This window comes from Ceratotherium simum, chromosome 8 (assembly GCF_057802395.1).
Source record: "Ceratotherium simum simum isolate JZ-2026a chromosome 8, ASM5780239v1, whole genome shotgun sequence".
NCBI classification, from domain to species: Eukaryota; Metazoa; Chordata; class Mammalia; order Perissodactyla; family Rhinocerotidae; genus Ceratotherium; species Ceratotherium simum.
In genome coordinates, this window is record NC_141907.1 from 81,537,549 (window position 1) to 81,558,483 (window position 20,935).

Below are 20,935 nucleotides of genomic sequence, written 5' to 3' on the forward strand. Positions count from 1 at the left end.
CATTTTAACTGTGTTAATTCTTCCAATACAAGAGCATGGAATATCTTTCCATTTCTTTGTGTCTTCTTCTGTTTCTTTCAACAGTGTTTTATAGTTTTCAGCATACAAGTCATTCACCTCTTTGGTTAAATTTATTCCTAGGTATTTTATTCTTTTTGTTACAATTGTAAATGAGATTGTATTCTTAATTTCTTTTTCTGCTACTTTGTTGTTAGTATATAGAAACACAACTGATTTTTGTATGTTGATTTTGTATCCTGGAACATTACCATATTCATTTATTATTTCTAAAAGTTTTTTGGTGGATTCTTTATTGTTTTCTATGTATAAAATCATGTCATCTGCAAATAGTGACAGTTTCACTTTCTTTCTAATTTGGATCCCTTTTATTTCTTTTTCTTGCCTGATTGCTCTGGCTAGGGCTTCCAATACTATGTTAAATAAGAGTGGTGAAAGTGAGCATCCTTGTCTGGTTCCTGTTCTTAGAGGGATAGCTTTCAGTTTTTCTCCATTGAGAATATTAGTTGTGGCTTGTCATATCGCCTTTATTATGTTGAGGTACTTTCCTTCTGTACCCATTTTTTTCAGGGTTTTTATTGTAAACAGATGCTGTATCTTGTCAAATGCTTTCTCTGCATCTGTTGAGATGATCATGTGATTTTTAGTCTTCATTTTGTTAATGTGGTGTATCACATTGATTGATTTGCAGATGTTGAACCATCCCTGCATCCCTAGAATAAATCACTTTTGATCATGGTGTGTGATCTTTTTACTGTATTGTTGTATTTGATTTGCTAGTATTTTGGTGAGGATTTTTGCATTGATGTTCATCAGTGATATTGGCCTGTAATTTTCTTTTTTTGTGTTGTCCTTGTCTGGTTTTGGTATCGGGGTTATGTAGGTTTCGTAGAATGAGTTAGGAAGCTTCCCCTGCTCTTCAATTTTTTGGCAGAGTTTGAGAAGGATAGGTATTAAGTCTTCTTTGAATGTTTGGTAGAATTCACCAGGGAAGCCATCTGGTCTTGTTTCGATCTCCTTACTGGTGATTGGTCTATTCAAATTCTCTATTTCTTCTTGATTCAGTTTTGGAAGGTTGTATAATTCTAAGAATTTATCCATTTCTTCTAGATTATCCAGTTTATTGGCATATAGCTTTTTGTAGTATTCACTTTTTATTTGAGCCTTCTCTCTTGTTTTCTTGGTGTGTCTAGCTAAAGGCTTGTCAATTTTGTTTGTCATTTGCCTAATGAAACCAGCTCTTAGTTTCATTGATTTTTTTCAATTGTTTTTTTAGCCTCTATTTCATTTATTTCTGCTCTCATTTTTATTATTTCCTTCCTTCTACTGATTTGGGGTTTTGTTTGCTCTTTTTCCAGTTCCTTTAGGTGCACTGTTAGATTGTTTATTTGAGATTTTTCTTATTTGTTGAGGTAGACCTGTATTGCCATAAACTTACAAGAACTGCTTTTGCCATATCCCATAAACCTTAGCATGTTATATTTTCATTTTCATTTGTCTCCAGGTATTTTTGATTTCTCCTTTGATTTCTTCATGACCCAATTGTTGTTCAGTAGCATTTTGTTTAATCTCCACATACTTGTGGCTTTTCCAGTTTTTTTCTTGTAGTTGATTTCTAATTTCATACTGTTGTGGTCAGAAAAGATGCTTGGTATTATTTCAGTCTTCTTGAATTTATTGAGACTTGTTTTGAGGCCTAATATGTAATCTGTCCTGGAGAATGTTCCATGTACATTTGAAAAGAATGTGTATTCTGCAGTGTTTGCATGGAATGTTCTGTATATATCTACTAAGTCCTTCTACTCTAATGTGTCATTTAAGGCCAATGTTTCCTGATTGATCTTCTGTTTGGATGATCTATCCATTGGTGTAAGTGGAATGTTCAAGTTCCCTACTGTTATTGTGTTGCTATTTGTCCTTTTATGTCTGTTAATAATTGCTTTATATATTTAGGTGCTCTTAGTTGGGTGCATAGATATTTACAAGTGTTATATCCTCTTGTTTGATTGTTCCCTTTATCATTATGTAGTGCCCTTCTTTGTCTCGTTATAGTTTTTGTTTTAAAGCCTGTTTTGTCTGATAATAACTATTGCTCCCCCAGCTTTCTTTTCATTGCCATTGCATGGAGTATCTTTTTCCATCCCTTCGCTTTCAGTTTGTGAGTGTCTGTAGGTCTGAAGTGTATCTCTTGTATGCAGTGTATATAATATATGGGTCTATATCCAGTCTGCCACCCTATGCTTTTTGATTGGAGCATTTAGTCCATTGACATTTAAAGTAGCTATTGATAACAATGTACTCATTGCCACTTTGTTACATTTTTTCTGGGTGTTTTAGTAGTTCTTCTCTGTTCCTTGCTTCTTCTTTTGCTCTCTTCCCTTGTAGTTTGATGGCTTTCTTTAGTGTTATGTTTGGGTTCCTTTTGCTTAATTTTTTGTGTATTTTTTATAGGTTTCTGGTTTGTGATTACCATGGGGTTCATATATAATAACCTACGTATACAGCAATCTATATTAAGTTGATGATCTCTTAAGCTTGACCTCTTGTTAAAAGCTCTATTCTTTTGCTCCCCTCCTCCCACATTTTATGTTTTTGATATCATATCTACCTCTTTTTTGTGCATGTGTATCCGTTACCCTCTTATCACGTAAATAGATGATTTTAGTACTTTTGTCTTTTGAGCTTCTTATTAGCTTCATAGGTGGTTGATTTGCTACCGTTACTGTATATTTGCCTTTACCAGTGATTTTATTGCTTTTTTTTTTTTTTTTTTTGATAATCCCCTTATTCCTATTTGTGGTCTTCTCTTTTCCACTTAAATAAGTCCCTTTAGCATTTCTTGAAAGGCTGATTTCTTGGTGATCAAGTCCTTTAGTTTTTGCTTGTCTGGGAAACTTTATTTCTCCTTCCATTCTGAATGATAACCTTGCCAGGTAGGTTATTCTTGGATGTAGGTTTTTTCCTTTCAGCACTTGAAATATATCATGCCACTCCCTTCTAGCCTGTAAGGTTTCTGCTGAGAAGTCAGCTGATAGCCTCATGGGGTTTTTCTTTGTATGTAACTTGTTGCCTTTCTCTTGCAGCTTTTAGGATTCTCTCTTTATCTTTAATTCTGGACATTTTAATTATAATGTGTCTTGGTGTGGGCCTCTTTGGGTTTATCTTGTTTGGTGCTCTCTGTACTTTCTGTACCTGGATGTCTGTTTCCTTCTTTAGGTTAGGAAAGTTTTCAGTTGTTATTTCTTCAAATAGATTTTTTGCCCCTTTGTCTCTCTCTTCTTCTGGGACACCTGTAACACGGTTGTCAGTGTGCTTGATGTTGTCCCAGAGGTCCCTTAGACTGTCCTTGTTGTTTTCAGTTCTTTTTTCCTTTATCTGTTCAGCTTGGGTGATTTCCTCTAGTCTTTCATCCAGCTCACTGATCAGTTCTTCTGTATCATATACTCTGCTATTGAATCCCTCTAGTGAATTTTTCATTTCCAGTATTGTATTCTTCATTTCTTATTAGTTCTTTTTTATATTTTCCAGTTCTTTGTTGATATTCTCACTAAGTTCATCCGTTCTTCTCCCAAGATCAATGAGCATCCTTATGACTATTAGTTTGAACTCTTTGTCAGGTAGATTGTTTATCTCTCTTTCGTTTAGTTCTTTTTCTGGTGTTTTGTCCTGTTCCCTCACTTGGGATGTATTCCTTTGTCTCCTCATTTTGCTTCTGTCTCTGCCTCATTTCTTTGCCTCTTGCTTATATCTATGTATTAAGTAGGTCAGCTACGTCTCCCAGTCTTGGAGAGGTGGCCTTATGTAAGAGATGCCTTATGAGGCCCAGCAGTGTGCTTACCTCTCGTTGCCAGTTCTAGATGTTCCAGGAGTGTTCCCTGTGAGCGCTACATGTGTGCTTCTGTTGTAGCAGGGTTGCTTTTGCTGTAGGTACCTGGGGAGGCTGGGCTGTCCCCCTGGCCGGCTGGTTGTAATGTTTGGCTCTGTGTGGCTGCTGTGGACCCTTCAGTCACTTTACCGGGTGTGGGGAGCCCAGCATAGTTGGCTGCAAGGTCTAATAGCACATTCCTGTTGCAGGTTTTCTGTTGAGTGAGTAGGCCCCCCTTGTAGCTGGTTACTAGGCTCAAGGACTTACAATTGCTATAGCCCTCTGGCCTACAAGGCTGTTGTCAGCTCTCTCAGGGTTGCAGCTGAGTGGGGCGGGCCCCAGGCATGGGAGCTCCCAATTGTTTCAGACTTTGGAAGGTGGGGCCAATCCCCTATGTGTCTGTTTGAGAAGCACAAGTCTGCTGCAGTTGACAAAGCCCCACTGCCCACAGGACCACACCCCCATCAATGTAGTCCTGCCCTGTGCGCATGCCCCAACCCACTGAGGTGGACCCAGTCGCCCCACTGCACGTGCACGCCCTGCCCCGCCGAGGCAGACCCACTCGGCTGGCTGCAGAGGTTCTATGCACCCTGCCTGTGCGGTTCCACAAGTTGCCTGAGGGCCTGCTGTTGTGTAGGACCAGTCCCTAGAGCGGACTGCCTGCCCTGGCAGAGCTGGATTAAAATGGTGCTCTAGTGGGTGGGGCAGACCCCTGGGCTAACAGGCCAGGGGAAGAACTCCAGTGGGTGTCTGCCAGCATGTGTCAGCACACCTGTGGCTCCCACCAATGTCTCAGTCCCTGGGGAGGTGGTCCCAGCTTGAGGAGGTCTCACCTCTCACCAAGACGTGCCAAGAGCCTATCAAGTCTCCTTTCACCAAAGAACTGTGCACCTTTCTTTCTGGTGATTCTAGGTTGCTTTCTGAAACATGTGAATTTGTGTGTGGGCACTTTAAGAGCAGGCTTTTCTTTCCCCTTATGTCCAATAGCTTTCTTGGGTATTCCCCATTGTTGTTAATAGCCAGCAAAGCCAGGTATTATGACACTTGTCTCAGTTGTGCTGAGTCCAAAAGCTGCTTATTGTGGCAAAGCTCTCCTGCTCAGATCCCCCACTCCTCCAGGGAACACTTCATACCTTAAGATTGCTCCCAGCTGGCTGTGAAATGCTGTGGCTAGAAGGTGGCTTTTTCCTCTCCAGAAAGGAGTTTCTGCCTCTTTCACCTCAATCAGCACTGTCCCTGGTTGTGGGGGTTCTTTTTATCCAGTTTTCAGGTTCTCTCTCAGGGGTAATTGTTCCTGGGTAATAACTCCAGGAGGTGAGTTCAGAGACCACCTACACCGCCATCTAAAACCATTTATAATTCTTTAAAAAGCATACATATAAGTAGGATATAAAATTTTCTTGGATTTTGAAAATAACCTCAAGAAAATGTATGCTTACTTTCAGTGCATTTGGTGTATAGTTAGACATGCTGTGAAGGGCATTTCGGGTCCTGGCCTAGCCTGTGATTTCCCACATGGTTTGGGTAGATTATGTGAGTCTGTCCAGAAGTCTAGACACCTTTAAGATGGGGGTGGGCAGGGCAGGGGGAGGACATTAAATATAAAACTGGGTTCATGGCCTGATTTTAAATGGCTTGAAGTGATGGAACAATTTCAGAATATCTTTGACCTCCCAGCCTGAGGTGAATCTGTTTTTGTGCCGGTATCTTCCAAACAAGCTGTAATTTTGCCAGCATTTGCCTGGGTCTGATCACCTTACCATAGAACTATATAAGATGACAATACATACGGTTGTTTTATTGTTAACCTAGTGTTTCCTAGGCTCTTTTAGCTTAAGATATAAAAATAATCCCATGCTATCTTTTTAATATACAACACACTTTGAAAACAGTATTTTCCCAGTCTTGTTTTCCTACAGGCTGTTTGTATTATTAAGGAATTATCATTAGAAATTGTTTGTATGATAATAATATTAAAGCAGCATTTTCAAGAGTCTTTATCTTTTTTTTTAGATAATTGTAGATTTACATGTAATTGTAAAAAAATAATACAGAGAGATCCCTTGTATACTTTGCCCAGTTTCTCCCCATGGTAACATTTTGCAAAACTATAAATAGTATAATATTTCAACCCTTGATATAGTTTATCTATCTTATGTGGATTTCCCCAGTTTTACTTGTATTCATTTGTGTGTATGTTAAGTTCTATATAATTGTATCACATGTGTAGGTTTGTGTATCGACCACCACAGTCAAAATACTGAACAGTTCTACCACCACAAGGATCCCTCCATTTATAACCACACTCACCTACTTCCTACCCCTATCTCCCACCCTTCTTCTAATCCCTGGAAACCACTAATCTGCCCTTCATCTGTAAAGTTTTTTTATTTCAAAAATGTTATATAAATGGAAGCATATAGTATATGACCTTTTAGAATTGGCTTTTGCTCTGCATAATTTCCTAGAAAGTTATCTGATTTGTTTTGTGTACCAATAGTTCATTCCTTTTTATTGCTGAATAGTATTCCATGGTATGTGTGTACCATCATTTGTAACCATTCACCTGTTGAAGGACATCTGGGCTGATTCCAGGTTGGGGCTTTTAAAAATAAAGCTGCTATGAACATTCATGTATAGGTTTTTATGTGAACATAAATTTTCCTTTTTCTGGATAAATGTCTAGGAGTGCAATTGCTGAGTTGTATGGTAACTGCAAGTTTAATTTTTTAAGAAACTGTCAAACTGTTTTCCGGAGTGGCTATGCCATGTTACGTTTCCACCAGCACTGTATAAGTGATCTAATTTTCTCTGCATCCTCACCAACATTTTGGTGTTGTCACTGTTTTTATTTTAGCCATTCGGATAGCTATGTAGTGGTATCTCGTTGTGGTTTAATTTCCATTTTTCTGATGGTATTGATGTTTAATATCTTTGCATGTGCTTATTTGCCATCTGTATATATTCTTTGGTAAAATGCCTATTTATATCTTTGCCTTATTTTCTAATTTTTTTAATTATTGAGTTTTTGAGCATTCTTTATGTATTTTAAAAGTTTTATAGTTTTACATTTTACACTTAAGTCTGCGATCCATTTCGAGTTAATGTCTTTATTAGGTCAGGGTTCCTTTTTTGCCCATGGATGTCTAATTGCCAACACCATTTATTGAAGAGGCTCTTTCCTGCACTGAAGTGATTCTGTACCTTTGTCAAAAGTCAGCTGAGCGTATTTGTGTGGGTCTGTTTCTGGGGTCCTCTTTTCAGCTCGTTTGATCTGTGTCTCTGTCTCTCCACCGATACCACAGTCTTGTTTACTGTAGCTATGTAGTGAGCCTTAATATCAGGTAGAGGAATTCCTCGCTCTTTATTCTTCTTTATCAAGATTGTTTACCTCTTCTAGGACCTGTGGCTTTCTGTAGAAATTTTAGTATAAGCTTAGCTATTTTATATAAAAAGTCCTGCTGAGATATTGATAGGAATTGCATTAAGAGTCCTTATCTCCTAAAGACACATACTGAAATACATATGGAGGAAATTGTGATTTATAGGATTTTCTCCAAAGTAATTTAAGATGGGTGAGAGTAGGTGGATGAGACTAGAGAGAGATGAAACAGATTGACCATAATAATTTTTGAAGAGGGTGACAGTACATACTGTATCATTATACCATCTTTTCTGCTTTTGTATGTTTACGGTTTTCCATAATAATGGTTTTTAATAGCCTCATATTAAAAGGAATGTTTTAATATTGAATTTTAAGCCTACATTCCTGAAATGTCTGCTGAAGTTTAGCTCTATCCACATTTTTAACAAGATCTGAACTTAATATTATATATCTAGGTCATTATTATTTCTCAGTCCTTTTGGAAGGCGCAGGGTCGATTTCTAGAAAAGGAAGCAGTGTTTAGCCAGAATGTACCAGGTTCATACACAGTGGATATAACTGATACTTTGTTTCATATTCTAGGCACTGCTGAGAAGGATCTAGAGAGTGCTAAACTGGTACAGATTTTACACAGACTGCTAGAAGATGAGAGAAGTGCTCCTGAAATCAAATATAATTCCATGGTCCTGATCTGTGCTCTTATGGGATCTGGTAAGTATTTCTTCTATCATTTGATGTCCGTGGTTGACATTAAACCATTTGGTTGACATTAAATATTAAATATAAAATAATAGTAAATGGTGGCTTTGGATGTAAAAAGCACTAGAAATTAGTTTATGGACGATACGGGATTACTTTTACATTAAAAAGATTCCCAAGAGATTCTTATTATAATAAAAAGTATTATATAACAAATATAGGCATAATCAATGTTAAAACATCAATACCTATAAGTTTCATTAACCCTAAAATTTTATTTTATATAAAAAACAAGTTCTGATTTTGTATGTCATGATATTAACTAAGGAATTTGTTCGAGAAATCATTGTCATATCTTGGTGTATGTTCCATGGACACTTGAAAAGAATATGAATTCTGCTGTTATTGAGTGGAATGTTCTTTAAATGTCAATTAGATCCTTTTGGTTGGTAGTAGTGTTGAGTTTTCTATATTCTTGGTGATTTTATGACTAACTGTTCTGTTAGTTATTGAGACAAGGGTGTTGAAGTCTCCAACTATAATTGTGGATTTGTGTAATTCTCCTTTCAGTTCTATCAGTTTTTGCTTCACATATTTTACAGCTGTGTTGGTGGGTACGTACACCTTTAGGATTGCTGTGCCTTCCTGGTGGATTGACCTCTCTATCATTATGTAATGTTCTTCTCTGTCTTTGGTAATTTTTTTGCTTTGAAGTCTACTTTATCTGATATTAATATAGCTACTCCTACTTTCTTCTGAATAACATTCACATGATCTTTTTTCACCCTTTTAGTTTCAATCTGCTGTATTATTGTATTTGAAGTGTAAACTGCATATCATTGGGACATGTTTTTTTAATTCACTCTGTCAGCTTCTTTTAATTAATGTATTTTAGACCATTTACATTAAATGTAAGTCTTAAGTCTGCAATTTTATTTTTTGTTCTCTGTTTGTTTCTTGTTTCTGTTTTCTTTTTGCTGACTTTCTGTGGATTGCTTGAAGTTTTTTTTAGTCCCATTACTCTCCCTCATTTATAATATAATTATCTCAAACATTTCCTCTATATACATTTAGAACCATATTAGACAGTGTTATAATTTTTGTTTTCAACCATCACACATAATTCAGAAAACTCAAGAGAGAAGGAAGGTCTACTGCATTTATCTACATCTTTGCTGTATCTGTTGTTCTTCCTTCTTGATGTTCCAAGATTCCTTTTTTTAAACATTTCCTTTCTGGTTTTTGGAAGAGTTAGTGAACGATTGTTATTAATTTTTCTTTAAATGTTTCGTAGAATTCACCAGTGAGTCCATCTGCTCCTGGACTTTTGTTGGTGGGGGGGGGACAGGGTTTGATTATGGATTCAATCTCCTTATGAGTAATCAATCTGCTCAGATTTTCTGTTTCTTCATGATTCAGTCTTGGTAAGTTGTATGTTTCTAGAAATTTATCCATTTCTTCTGTGTTGTCAATTTGTTGGCATATAGTTGTTCATAGTTCTTATGATCCTTTTTTGTCTGTGGTATCAGTTGCAACATCTCCTTTCATTTCTGATTTTATTTATTTGAGTCCTCTCTCTGTTTTCTTGATGAGTCTGGCTAAAGGTTTGTCAATTTTGCTTATCTCATCAAAGAACCAGCTCTTAGTTTCATTGATCTTTTCTATTGTGTTTTTAGTCTCTATTTCATTTATTTCCTCTCTGACCTTTGTTATTTCCTTACTTCTACTGACTGTGGTCTTCATTTGTTCTTCTTTTTCTAATTCCTTGAGAAGTAAAGTTAGGTTGTTTATTTGGAATCTTCCTTGTTTCTTGATATAGACATTTATCATTATTAACTTCCCTCTTAGAACTGCTTTTGCTGCCTCTCATAAGTTTTGGTATGTTGTATTTCCATTTGCATTTGTCTCAAGATGTTTTTTTATTTCTCTTTTGATTTCTTCTTTTACCCATTGGCTGTTCAGTAGCATGTTGTTTAATCTTCACATATTTGTGAATTTCCCAGTATTCTTCTTGTAATTGATTTCTAGTTTCATACCATTGTGGTTGAAAAAGATGCTTGATATGATTTCACTCATCTTAAATTTATTAAGACTTGTTTTGTGGTCTAACATATGATCTCTCCTGGAGAATGTTCCATGTGTGCTTGAGAAGAATGTGTACTCTCATGCTTTTGGATGGAATGTTGTGTATTGTCTAAGTCCATCTGGTCTAATGTGTCATCTAAGGCCAATGTTGTTGTTTTGTGTGTGTGTGAGCAGATCAGCCCTGTGCTAACATCTGCCAATCCTCCTCCTTTTTTGCTGAGGAAGACTGGCCCTGGGCTAACATCTGTGCCCATCTTCCTCTACTTTTTATATGGGACGCCGCCACAGCATGGCTTGCCAAGCAGTGCGTCGGTGCGCGCCCATGATCTGAACCGGCAAACCCCGGGCTGCCACAGTGGAGCGCGCGCACTTAACCACTTGCACCACCAGGCCGGCCCCATAAGGCCAATGTTTTCTTATTGACTTTTCTGTCTGGAGGATCTATCCATTGATGAAGGTGGAGTTTAAATTCCTTTACTATTATTATATTGCTGTTTCTCCATTTAGGTCTGTTAATATTTGCTTTATATATTCAGGTGCTCCTATCTTGAGTGCATAAATATTTAAATGTTATATCCTCTTGTTGGATTGACCTCTTTATCATTACATAATGACCTTCTTTGCCTCTTATTACCACTTTGTCTTAAAGTCTGTTTTGTCTAATATAGATATTGCTATCCCTGCTTTCTTTTGGTTTCATTTTGTGTGGAATATCTTTTTCCTCCCTTCACTTTCAGTCTTTGTGTGTCCTTACATCTGATGTGAATCTCTTGGAGGCAGCATATAGATGGGTCTTGTTTTTTAATCCATTCACAACTCTGTGTCTTTTGATTGGAAAATTTAGTCCATTTACATTTAATTAAAATAATTATTGATAATTACTGATTACCATTTTGTTAATTGTTTTCTGACTGTTATAATTTAATAATTATAATTCCTTTGTTCCCTTCTTCTCTTGCTCTCTTCCTTTGTGCACTGATGATTTTTTGTGGTGGTATGCTTAGATTCCTTTCTCTTTATCTTTTGTGTATCTACTGTAGGTTTTTGTTTTGTTATTACCATGAGGCTTACATAAAAAAACTTATATTTATAACAATCTATTTTAAGTTGATGATAACTTAAGTTTAAATGCATTCTAAAGCTCTACATTTTTACTCCCCTTTCCATGTTTTATGTTTTTGATGTCACAGTTTATATCTTTTTATCTGTGTATTCATTAACAAATTATTGTAGTTATTTTTCTACTTTGGTCTTTCAGCCTTCTTACTAGCTTTATAAAAAGTGATTAACCCACAACCTTTACATTAGAGTATTATAAATTTTACTATATATTTATCTTTACTGGTGAGATTTATACTTTCATATGTTTTCCTATTACTAATTAGCACCTTTCATTTCATCATAAAGAAATGCCTTTAATATTTCTTGTAAGATTGGTCTAGTGATGATGAACTCTTTTAGTTTTCATTTGTTTAGAAAACTCTTTATCTCTCATTGATTCTGAAGGACGAATTTGCTGGATAGGGTATTCTTGGTTGGAAGTTTTTTTCTTTTAGCACTTTGGATATATCATGCCACTCCCTTCTAGCCTGCAAAGTTTCTGCTGATAGTCTTATGGGGATTTCTCCTGTACATAAGTTTTGTTTTTTTGTTGTTGTTTTTTGGGGGGTTTTTTTGTGAGGAAGATTAACGCTGAGCTAACATCTGATGCCAATCCTCCTCTTTTTGTTGAGGAAGATTGGCCCTGGGCTAACATCTGTGCCCATCTTCCTCTACTTTCTTTATATGGGATGCCACCACAGCATGGCTTGACAAGCGGTGCATTGGTGTACACCCGGGATACGAACCAGCGAACCCTGGGCTGCTGAAAGTGGAGCGCACGCACTTAACCGCTACACCACCTGGCCGGCCCTCATAAGTTTTCTTTGCTCTTGCTGCTTTTAAGATTCTCTTGTCTTTAACTTTTGACACTTTAATTATAATGTGTCTTGGTGTAGGGTCTCTTTGGGTTTGTCTTTTTTGGAAATCTCTGGGCTTCCTAGATCTAGATGTCTGTTTCCTTCCCCAGATTAGGGAAGTTTTCTGCCCCTTTCTCTTTCTCTTCTCCTTCTGGGACCCCTATAATGTGAATGTTGGTCTGCTTGATGTTGTCCCATAAGACCCTTAAGCTATCTTCTCTCTCTTCATTCTTTTTTGCCACTGTGATTTGGTGACTTCCACTGCCCTTTCTTCAAGTTCTTTGATCTTATCTTCTGCTTCATCTAGTCTGCTGTTGAGCCCCTCTATTGTATTTTTCAGTTCAGTTATTATATTCTACAGTTTTGTGACTTCTATTTGATAATTTCTTTTTTTGTGTGTGTGAGGAAGATCGGCCATGAGCTAACATCTGCCAGTCCTCCTCTTTTTTTTGCTGAGGAAGACTGTCCCTGGGCTAACATCCATGCCCATCTTCCTCTACTTTATATGGGACGCCACCACAGCATGGCTTGACAAGCAGTGCTTCGGTGTGCGCCCGGGATCCGAACCAGCGAACCCCGGGCCACCGCAATGGAGCGTGCGCACTTAACTGCTTGCACCACCAGGCCTGCCCCTATGATTTCTTATATTTTCTATCTCTTTGTGAAAATTCTCAACTTTGTTCATTCTTCCAAGCTCAGTGAACATCTCTGTGACCATTATTTTGAACTCTTTATCAAGTAAATCACTTACCTCCATTTTATAAAGGCCTTTTTCTGAGGTTTTATCTTGTTCTTACTCTTGGAACCTATTCCTTTGTTTCTTCATTTTGCCTGACTCTGTTAGTTTCTGTGCATTAGGTGAAACAGCCACCTCTCCCAGTCTTGAAGGAGTGGCCTTGTGTAGGAGATGAACCTTATCATTCAACCCTGCCCTACCTCCTGGTTGTCTTTCAAACCTTTGTGCCTGTCACAGCAGCCTCTTTTTAGTGGCTCCCAGTAGTTGAGGGTGTGCCAAGACCTGTCAGTGTCCCAAAGGGGAGATCACAGTCAGCACCTAGATTCAGGCCGATTGGAAGCCAGACCCTCAGGCTGCAGCTTTTAAAGTGAGCAAATATCCCTCTTTCAGCAAATATACCTCTTTCAGGGGAAGACGGGGAGATGGGCATTTCTGTCTGTTCTCACTGCACTGAGCCTTGGGGTGATAGCCAGTTAGGAGCTGTTTCTTTCTTTGCTACTATCTCTTTGAAGCTGTGAACACAAGCCTCGCTGGTCACCAGAGCTAGGCTATCAAGGGATGTGTCCTCTGGGCACCAGACTTGTACAGAAGCACCTTTCTCAGAGACACCAACAACCTGGGGCGGGCAGAGGGAGAGAGTGAAGATGGTGTACACTGTCCTCCCTAGTCTCTGGAGATGATTGTAATCAGCCCCTAGATGTGTGTTTAGTTAGAGGCCTGCCCCTCAGGCCACAGCTATGAAGATAAGCTAATAGACCTCTTTCATAAGACTTGGCGCCTCAGTCTGTTGCCTCTCTGTTGTGCTTTGGGGGTGGTAGCCAGCGAAGAACTCTTCCTCCATTTGTTAGAGTCCTGTAGGACCTGCAAGCATAAGCCCTGCTGGCCACCAGAACCAGGTGATCTAGAGATGTCCCCTGGGCAGCAGCCACAAAAATTGAGGCGCCAGATGAGTATAGAAGCTCCTTTCGAGAGATACCAGTGACCTGAAGGGAGTCAGAGGGAGAGCACAAAGATGGCGCCTGCTGGCCTCCGTCTTTGAAGAGTATTTCAGTAGGCCCCTAGATGCGTGTTAAATTAGATGCCTGCTCCTCAGGCCGATGCTTTAAGATAATCAAACAAGCCTCTTTCACAGAATTTCTGGGTACTTTTTAGTTGGCTGCCTCTTTGCTGAGACCTGGAATTAGTGATTCCACGTACATGAGCCCCTTATGAACTGTTTCTCAGTTCGCCATAGCTTTGTGGGTCTCGTGGATGCAAACCCCATTGGCTTTCAAAGCTAGGTATTTTGGGAGCTCGTCTCTTAGGTGCAGGTCTTAAAAGTTGGGGTACCAGATGTGGGGTTCACACCCCTTGCTCCTCAGGAAGAAGCTCAGCGTTGTGAGTTCGCTTCTGATTATGGGTTGCCACGCAGGGTGGGTGGTGTTTATGGTGAGATTGTGTCTCAGCCTCTCCTACTCACTTCAGTATGGGTTTTTTTCTCCTTTGCCCAATGTGTGGGAGTTGCTCAGCTAGTTTTGGGGCTTTTTTCAGAGGAAATTGTTCCATATCTAGCTGTAGATTCAGTGTGTCCGTGGGAGGAGGTGAGTCCAGGAACCTCCTACATTACCATCTTGAACCAAAACCCATTCTTTTTCAAGACTGTTGTAGATATTCAGCGTCCCTTGAGATTCCCATCTGAATTTTAGCATGAATTTTTCTGTTTCTACTAAAAACATTGATTCTAGTTTTATACTTCAGTCTTATCAAAACAAACACAACAGTTTGAGGATTGCTGATTGCATTAAACTTATTGGACCTCAGTCTTCCCATATAGCAGTTCTCCGAGTCTTAAGAGAAATCCTGTATTTTCCTATAATTGAGGTTAAATAGAGAAAGAAAGCCAGAAAGAGGAAGATAGGAAATCCAAAAGAGAGCCTAGTGTCACAGAAATTTGTTGAAAGGTTGTTGAAACCTTTTCATTTGCCACAAAATTAATTTGTAACAGATCTAAGATTTTTCTGTAAGCCCTTGGACTTCATATTTGAACTGATGATAGAATTAAGTGGTATATAACTGAACCTTGAGATCATACAATGAGCTGTGTTTAATTATAACTCATTACCCTAATCAACCTTAGACTGTAGAACTTGACATCTGCTTTATCTTTATATAAATGCAGCAAGTAAAGGATCTTTGATGTTTTTTTATTACAACATATCCCTAAAGAAGACGTTTCTAGGCTACTGCTATGTCTTTTTCCTGAATTGTTCCTAATTTTAAATCTCATCCAAATAAATATTTTGGGGATATGTTTTGGATAGATTGTATAGTAAGATTAGAACAACCTAACAGAAGCATATCTGGTACCTTGTTTTTGTCTTCCAGAGTCGCTACACAAGGAAGTACAGGATTTGGCCTTTCTAGATGTTGTATCCAAACTTCGCAGTCATGAGAACAAAAGTGTTGCCCAACAGGCCTCTCTCACAGAGCAGAGACTTACTGTGGAAAGCTGAGAACTGCCTCTCCCTGGTACATGGCATCATCCCATCTCTCACTGCCCCTTTGTCCTCCATCCAGCTGCCTCTTCTGCTTCATTCTCTACCATGTCACTTGTGCATGCGTGTAATGTCCCAATACCTATTGAAGAACTGCTGTAGGTACCTGCCCAATAAGATTTCTAAACCTATAGTTAGTGTGACCATGAATTTGTCAAAAACAAGTCTCCACCCATAACTGTTCTCTTGTATTCCCATTGCTTGAGCTACATTAAGTAGAATGTGCATGTTGTAGTCCTATGATGATGTAAACTTGGTACTACATAATGACTTGCTCCTCACACTTGGTAAACTACATAATAATGTACTGGTAAATTAGAAACAAGCAAGAATGCAGCAGGATCTGTCTAGCTTACTAAAGATGGAATTGAATAGTAAAAATAGCTCCATTTTTTTTTGGTGCTTGGGAAGCACAGTGACCAAAAAACTGTATGGCTGCTCATTCATTAGTCTTACCTACTAATGTCAAGCCCATGGTACCTAGAGTTAAATAAAATCCAGTGCTCTCACTCTTTACCTTATGGTTTCTCCTTCTTCCTATGTAGACTCTTGAAATGGCCACAAACTTGGCAAGATTTCCTGAGGTTTTTTATTTCATATTTAATTGGCTGTCATCGGTATCCTGATGTTGAAAACATGTATAGCTTTCAGCTTGAAACTAAGGGGTTGAAGAAGCACTTTTACACTAGTACATCTTGTTTTTTGCCTGTATTTTAGATTCTGATAGATGTAAAATTTCACCTCAGAACTTCTTCGATCAATTAATCAGCATTGTCTAACACTTGTCTTTAAAAGTCACTTGCGGGGTCCGCCCCGGGGCATAGCAGTTAAGTGTGCGCGCTCCGCTGCTGGCGGCCCAGCTTCGGATCCCAGGCGCGCGCTGATGAACCGCTTGTCAGGTGATGCTGTGGTAGCGTCCCATATAAAGTGGAGGAAGATGGGCATGGATGTTAGCCCAGGGCCAGTCTTCCTCAGCAAAAAAAGAGGACCAGCATGGATGTTAGCTCAGGGCTGATCTTCCTCACAAAAAAAAAAGTCAGTTGTCATTTGTTTTCAACTGAGGAGACTGAGTATAGCTCATTGGAGAATGGATATGTTTTGCTGTTTTCCATTATTCAGCTTGAAAACAAGAAGTTTCATCTGTCATAGTCCTTTTAAAAATCTTATATGAGAACTAGCATGACATAGGAAAAAAGATTAAGAAATAAGTTTGTCTAGACTAAAGAAAGGAAGCAGGTTATAAAAGCCATAGTAGCCAGTCCAGTTCATTCTGCAGATGGCCTCCTACCAACAGCTGTTAGTTTCCCACCTTCACTTTCCACTGAGAATTGCAGTAGATCTGAAAGGCTTCAGAACAGGTGACGGCACCAAGACTCAAGAAATGAGAAGACCCCCTTGGCGAAATGTAGTGTACTCTTCACTGCCACTACCACCACCAACTGGGTTTTTTTAAAAACACAATCTTTGTAGATTAATCAGAACATCTCCGTGGCATACCTGCCTTCTCCCTGTACCCAAGTTTGACAAATACCAGCTGAAAGGTAAGATGGGCTCCAATCTGGAAGGGCTGCGGGACAGTAGAATGGGCTGCCAGGGTGACAGAAGCTCCTTCCTCTCCAGCCCGAGATGCTGCACATTCTATAGGGTGATGGAAGTTGGACTTTGACTCTGAAACAGCTATAATTCAAGAAAGTAACACCCCAGTGGAGGTAAAGAAGCTTTGATGTGCAAGACAGGGCGATTCTTGTGTGTGCTTATGCTATACTTCTTGTAAGAAAAAATGAGCTTGTTCATTGTCTTCTGGGCTGGACAGTGGACTATATTTTATTATAGGTTTTGAATGACATCTGTAATGTTGTATAATAGGCTGCCCATATTAATAACTAAATAAATAGTATATCGAACTGTAATGGCATCATTTGGTTTGTATATTTTACTTTATTTCCAGCTCCTAGAACAGTGCTTGCTCATTGTTGGTGCTCATTAACTATTTGTTGAATGAACTCCTGCTTCCATGAAACTTCCAGACTGCCTAAACTAATTCTAGATAGATAGATAGAAAATTGAGATTTAAGTATTTGTCTGACTTCAGAGATTTTTTTTTTTTTTTTTTGATAGTAGGATCTATCCCTATTGAAAAGCATTATACAGAAAACCTCGGAACAGAGGCTTCCAAAAATCATAGATTTGAGAGAAGCCACCATCTGGGCCAGTTGCCAGCAGTCAGTTTGCTGATATGCTAGGAACTCCCGCCTGCAGCACAACAAAGTGTAATTTGAATCCCCAGTTGTTCTACCCAGAGACCAGAAGGCTGTGCCATTAGGACAGGGGTCCACCAAACCAGGTGATGAACTGCTGTGCCATGGCAGTGGGTGGCAGTCTACAGACAGGACCATCCTTATCTCCTACCACTTAGTCTTTGTTCTAGAGGCCACCTTTAAATTAGTTTGCTACCTACCAAGAGTGCATTCTAAGGGAGAGGATGGGAGAGGCTGTGCTTCAATTATCAGCTTGTGCCAGGACGAGATCATAGACGGAAAGCAAAGAGGCCGGGAATTAGAGGGAAGAAGATGCCTGAGTGAGGTGACTAGAATGTCCTCCCACCCTCCCAGCCCCATGAGCTCCTCAGAATCTTGCTAACCACCCACCCAGACTGTAACCTCATTGTGGTCAAAGCAAAATTGATTCAATACTGGCCCATGATCCAGTGTTTTCCTTGATAAAACATGTTTTGAGCATACTGATAACAATAGAGACATGGAACAAAATTTTTCCGTTCTAAAACAATTTCCTCTTGGATGGAACAAAATGCAGCTCTTAGATGTAAGCATTAGTGTGAAGTGTTCTGATAAACCCTGCATGTGAAGATTTCAGAAAGAAATGCTCTTTGGTATCATTAGAAGTTGTTATTATCTAATTCTGCTGAACATAAAGGGTGAAGATGTCTAGTACTTTGGTGAGCATTAGCCTTTGTATCCAGCTGTTACTACAATCCGTAAGCTTAAAAGCCGCTTAACTCCAGGAAGCCATAACATTTGAATTATACAAGTGTCTATTAAAAAGTGCTTAATGATATTTCGGATGAATCTTCATAACTGTAACCAGGAAAATTAAGAGATTTTTTCCACAGATGTGATCTCTTACTTTATATACATAATTATGCCCTGTAGCTTCATAGATATGTTTTATGGGTGTGTCTGACTGAAATGTTGCGATAACTGTATTTTAAACATATGGTAAGTGGAAAGAATAAGATCTTTGGATACTGTCTGATCTGTAGTCACATCCTGGTTCTGTTACTTACTGGCGGTGTGACCATCGCCAAGAAAACTCTCTGGGCCTGTTCTCTCATCAATATGACAAGTTTGATAATCCCTACTTCCCAAGGTTGTTGTGACAATTGAAACTTTTAGAGGTTGAAGGTAAGGTTGGATGGAACTGTGATATCTTATAGCCTAAACTACACTCCCCTCTTCCCCCTGCCGGATTCCCTGCTAAAGAATTGAAAGAACAACAGCCAAAAAGGAGACAGTGTGTCAATTAATGGCTTGAGGAGCAGCCAGTTATCCTCAGTGCAGAATGCATAATCTCTTGCTTCCTGCCCCCGAAACTGAGATGGCCAGGCCTGCAGAGCAGGCCTTGAATGTAGGTCCCCACAATAGCACTTCCTCTTCCTGTCTCAGACTCTTCATCTGCAAAGTGGGAATGAGAGCGGTAGCTCAGCAATCTTAGCTTTTATTAATATTACCAGGTCAGCATACATAAAGCTGTACTGCTATGAGTTTCTCCTCAGTATAGAAACAAAGCAATCCACTTCCCTTTTTCATTGCTGCCCAATTATTTAGCAGTATATCTAAAATACACCTTTTTTAAATTCACACCTGTTCATGTATACGCCTTTTCCTTAAATAGAAATGCTGTGTGTTTTGCGTGACTGCTTATGGTAGCAGTGCTTGAATCCCCTGATGGAATCCACCTGTGATGGCCTGTTTATCATTCTGCTTATCGACTAGACAGGCAGAGGCCCTTTTATGTTGGAGGTTTCCAAGGGTAAGCTGTTCCGTATATGTCATGAATGGTCAGCTACGGTATTTGAAGGAAGAAATGAGCCTTGCGTGGAACTTAGGCTCCTTTCTAAGTTTATCTCGTTTCTTATTCTTTCCTTCATAGTTGACTTTTACAAGTCCATTATTTATTTCCTTATCCTTCCTTTGTTTCTTCCTAGAAAACAAACAAAACAAAACTTTTTAGCTGTGGCCACAGAGATTCTAATCTAACAACACTTCAAAAGACAATACGCACCTATTTATATCAATAGACAGGAACTTAATATAGTGACAATTCATTTATATACTGGAACCGATTATAGTAGGCCCAAACTTAAGCCAGGTAGGTACTGATGCCTGCGGTTCCGACATTTGTTCCCTCAGTCTCTGCTTTTCCTACTGACTGATGTCACATTCATCCAAAGAGAAATGGAGGGCCTCACACTTCCTCAGCACGCCGGAGGACCAAGGGGATGTCATGAGCGGTGCCGTCTTCCCACGAGCGACTGCCCCGGGTCCTCTGGTCCCAGCATAATCAGTGCAGCTCTCAGGGAGTACAGATGGAGCAAGGAGGGTGGCTAAGACATGGGACTGGGGGCTCAGGTGAGAAATGACTTGAATCAGATGGTCTCTACAGCTACAACCTAAAAACACACTTGGCTTTCACCTTCACCCCAACCTCAGAACACATTCCTGGGACTTGTCGGTGGCTCAGAGGCTGTGGTTTTGCTGGTGGGCATGTGTGCATCTTATATTCATCTGCTTAAGCACCATGTAGAGTCAAGACCACATCCAGTGGTGTGTAGAACTTCAAGGTGTTTCGTTGGTATTGGTCACTTACCAAGGGCACATGTAGAGAGAATTTTCTGTTTCAGGATTAGGTTTTTAAAAAAGGAACTAGCTAGATTTTTTTATCTTCAGCAGGCAAGTGTAAAGCCTAGTCCTGTCATTCTCTGAAGCTTTTTAGTTTCAGCTTTGGGATTTTTTTTTTTTTAAATATTTTTAAAGATCTGTATCAGATTTTTGTTGTCTTAAGAGAAAAAATTTTAAAGCCTTAACCCAGACTTCCAGTATATAAACTTTAAATACAACAGATCTTTTAAAAATATACGTAATCTATTTTCAAGCGTAATTGAGAGACATTACTTACTATTGCATTAGTTACTTTGTGTCAGCCATTGAGTCTCAGAAATCCTGGAGAATCCTGAAGGAAAGAAACTCTGGTGTCCCCTCAGATTACTGACAAAAATAAATTCCTCTATGAATGCCCACTTTGAATTTTCTAACCATACCTACTTTAAAATAGGATGCCCTTCTAGCCAAATGGTGTTTTTGTGGGTTGGTTTGTTTTTAAGGAACTGCATGTAAAGAACAGAGCCAAGCCTGTGGGAAGCTGGCTGTGCCCTTGCCTTGGGGGCGTCCAGGCACTCAGATGAAAAACCCCCTCTCCTAGGACATTTCACAGTGCTATCCCAAGGTCAGCATCACTGCACCACCAGGACCAGAGGTCAGCCACCTCTGATCTTGTCCTCTCTCAGGGATATTCTGCTCAGCTCCTTGGTGCCCAGTCCCTCCCCATGTCTAGCATAAGCACATCAGACCTATGATG

General features: G+C 39.2%; 1 protein-coding gene across 5 annotated transcripts in view; it reads left to right on the top strand.

The window, feature by feature from the left end:
* Positions 1–15,796, top strand: part of RAP1GDS1 (Rap1 GTPase-GDP dissociation stimulator 1) — a 164,459-nt gene extending 148,663 nt beyond the window's left edge. For all 5 annotated transcript variants that reach the window (XM_087434622.1, XM_087434623.1, XM_087434621.1 and 2 more), the window contains 2 exons: positions 7,851–7,979; positions 15,111–15,796. In XM_087434622.1, the coding sequence (XP_087290748.1) occupies positions 7,851–7,979; positions 15,111–15,238 (257 nt within the window). In that variant the 3' untranslated portion in view covers positions 15,239–15,796. The remainder of the gene's footprint in view (positions 1–7,850; positions 7,980–15,110) is intronic.
* Positions 15,797–20,935: the final 5,139 nt, after the last annotated feature.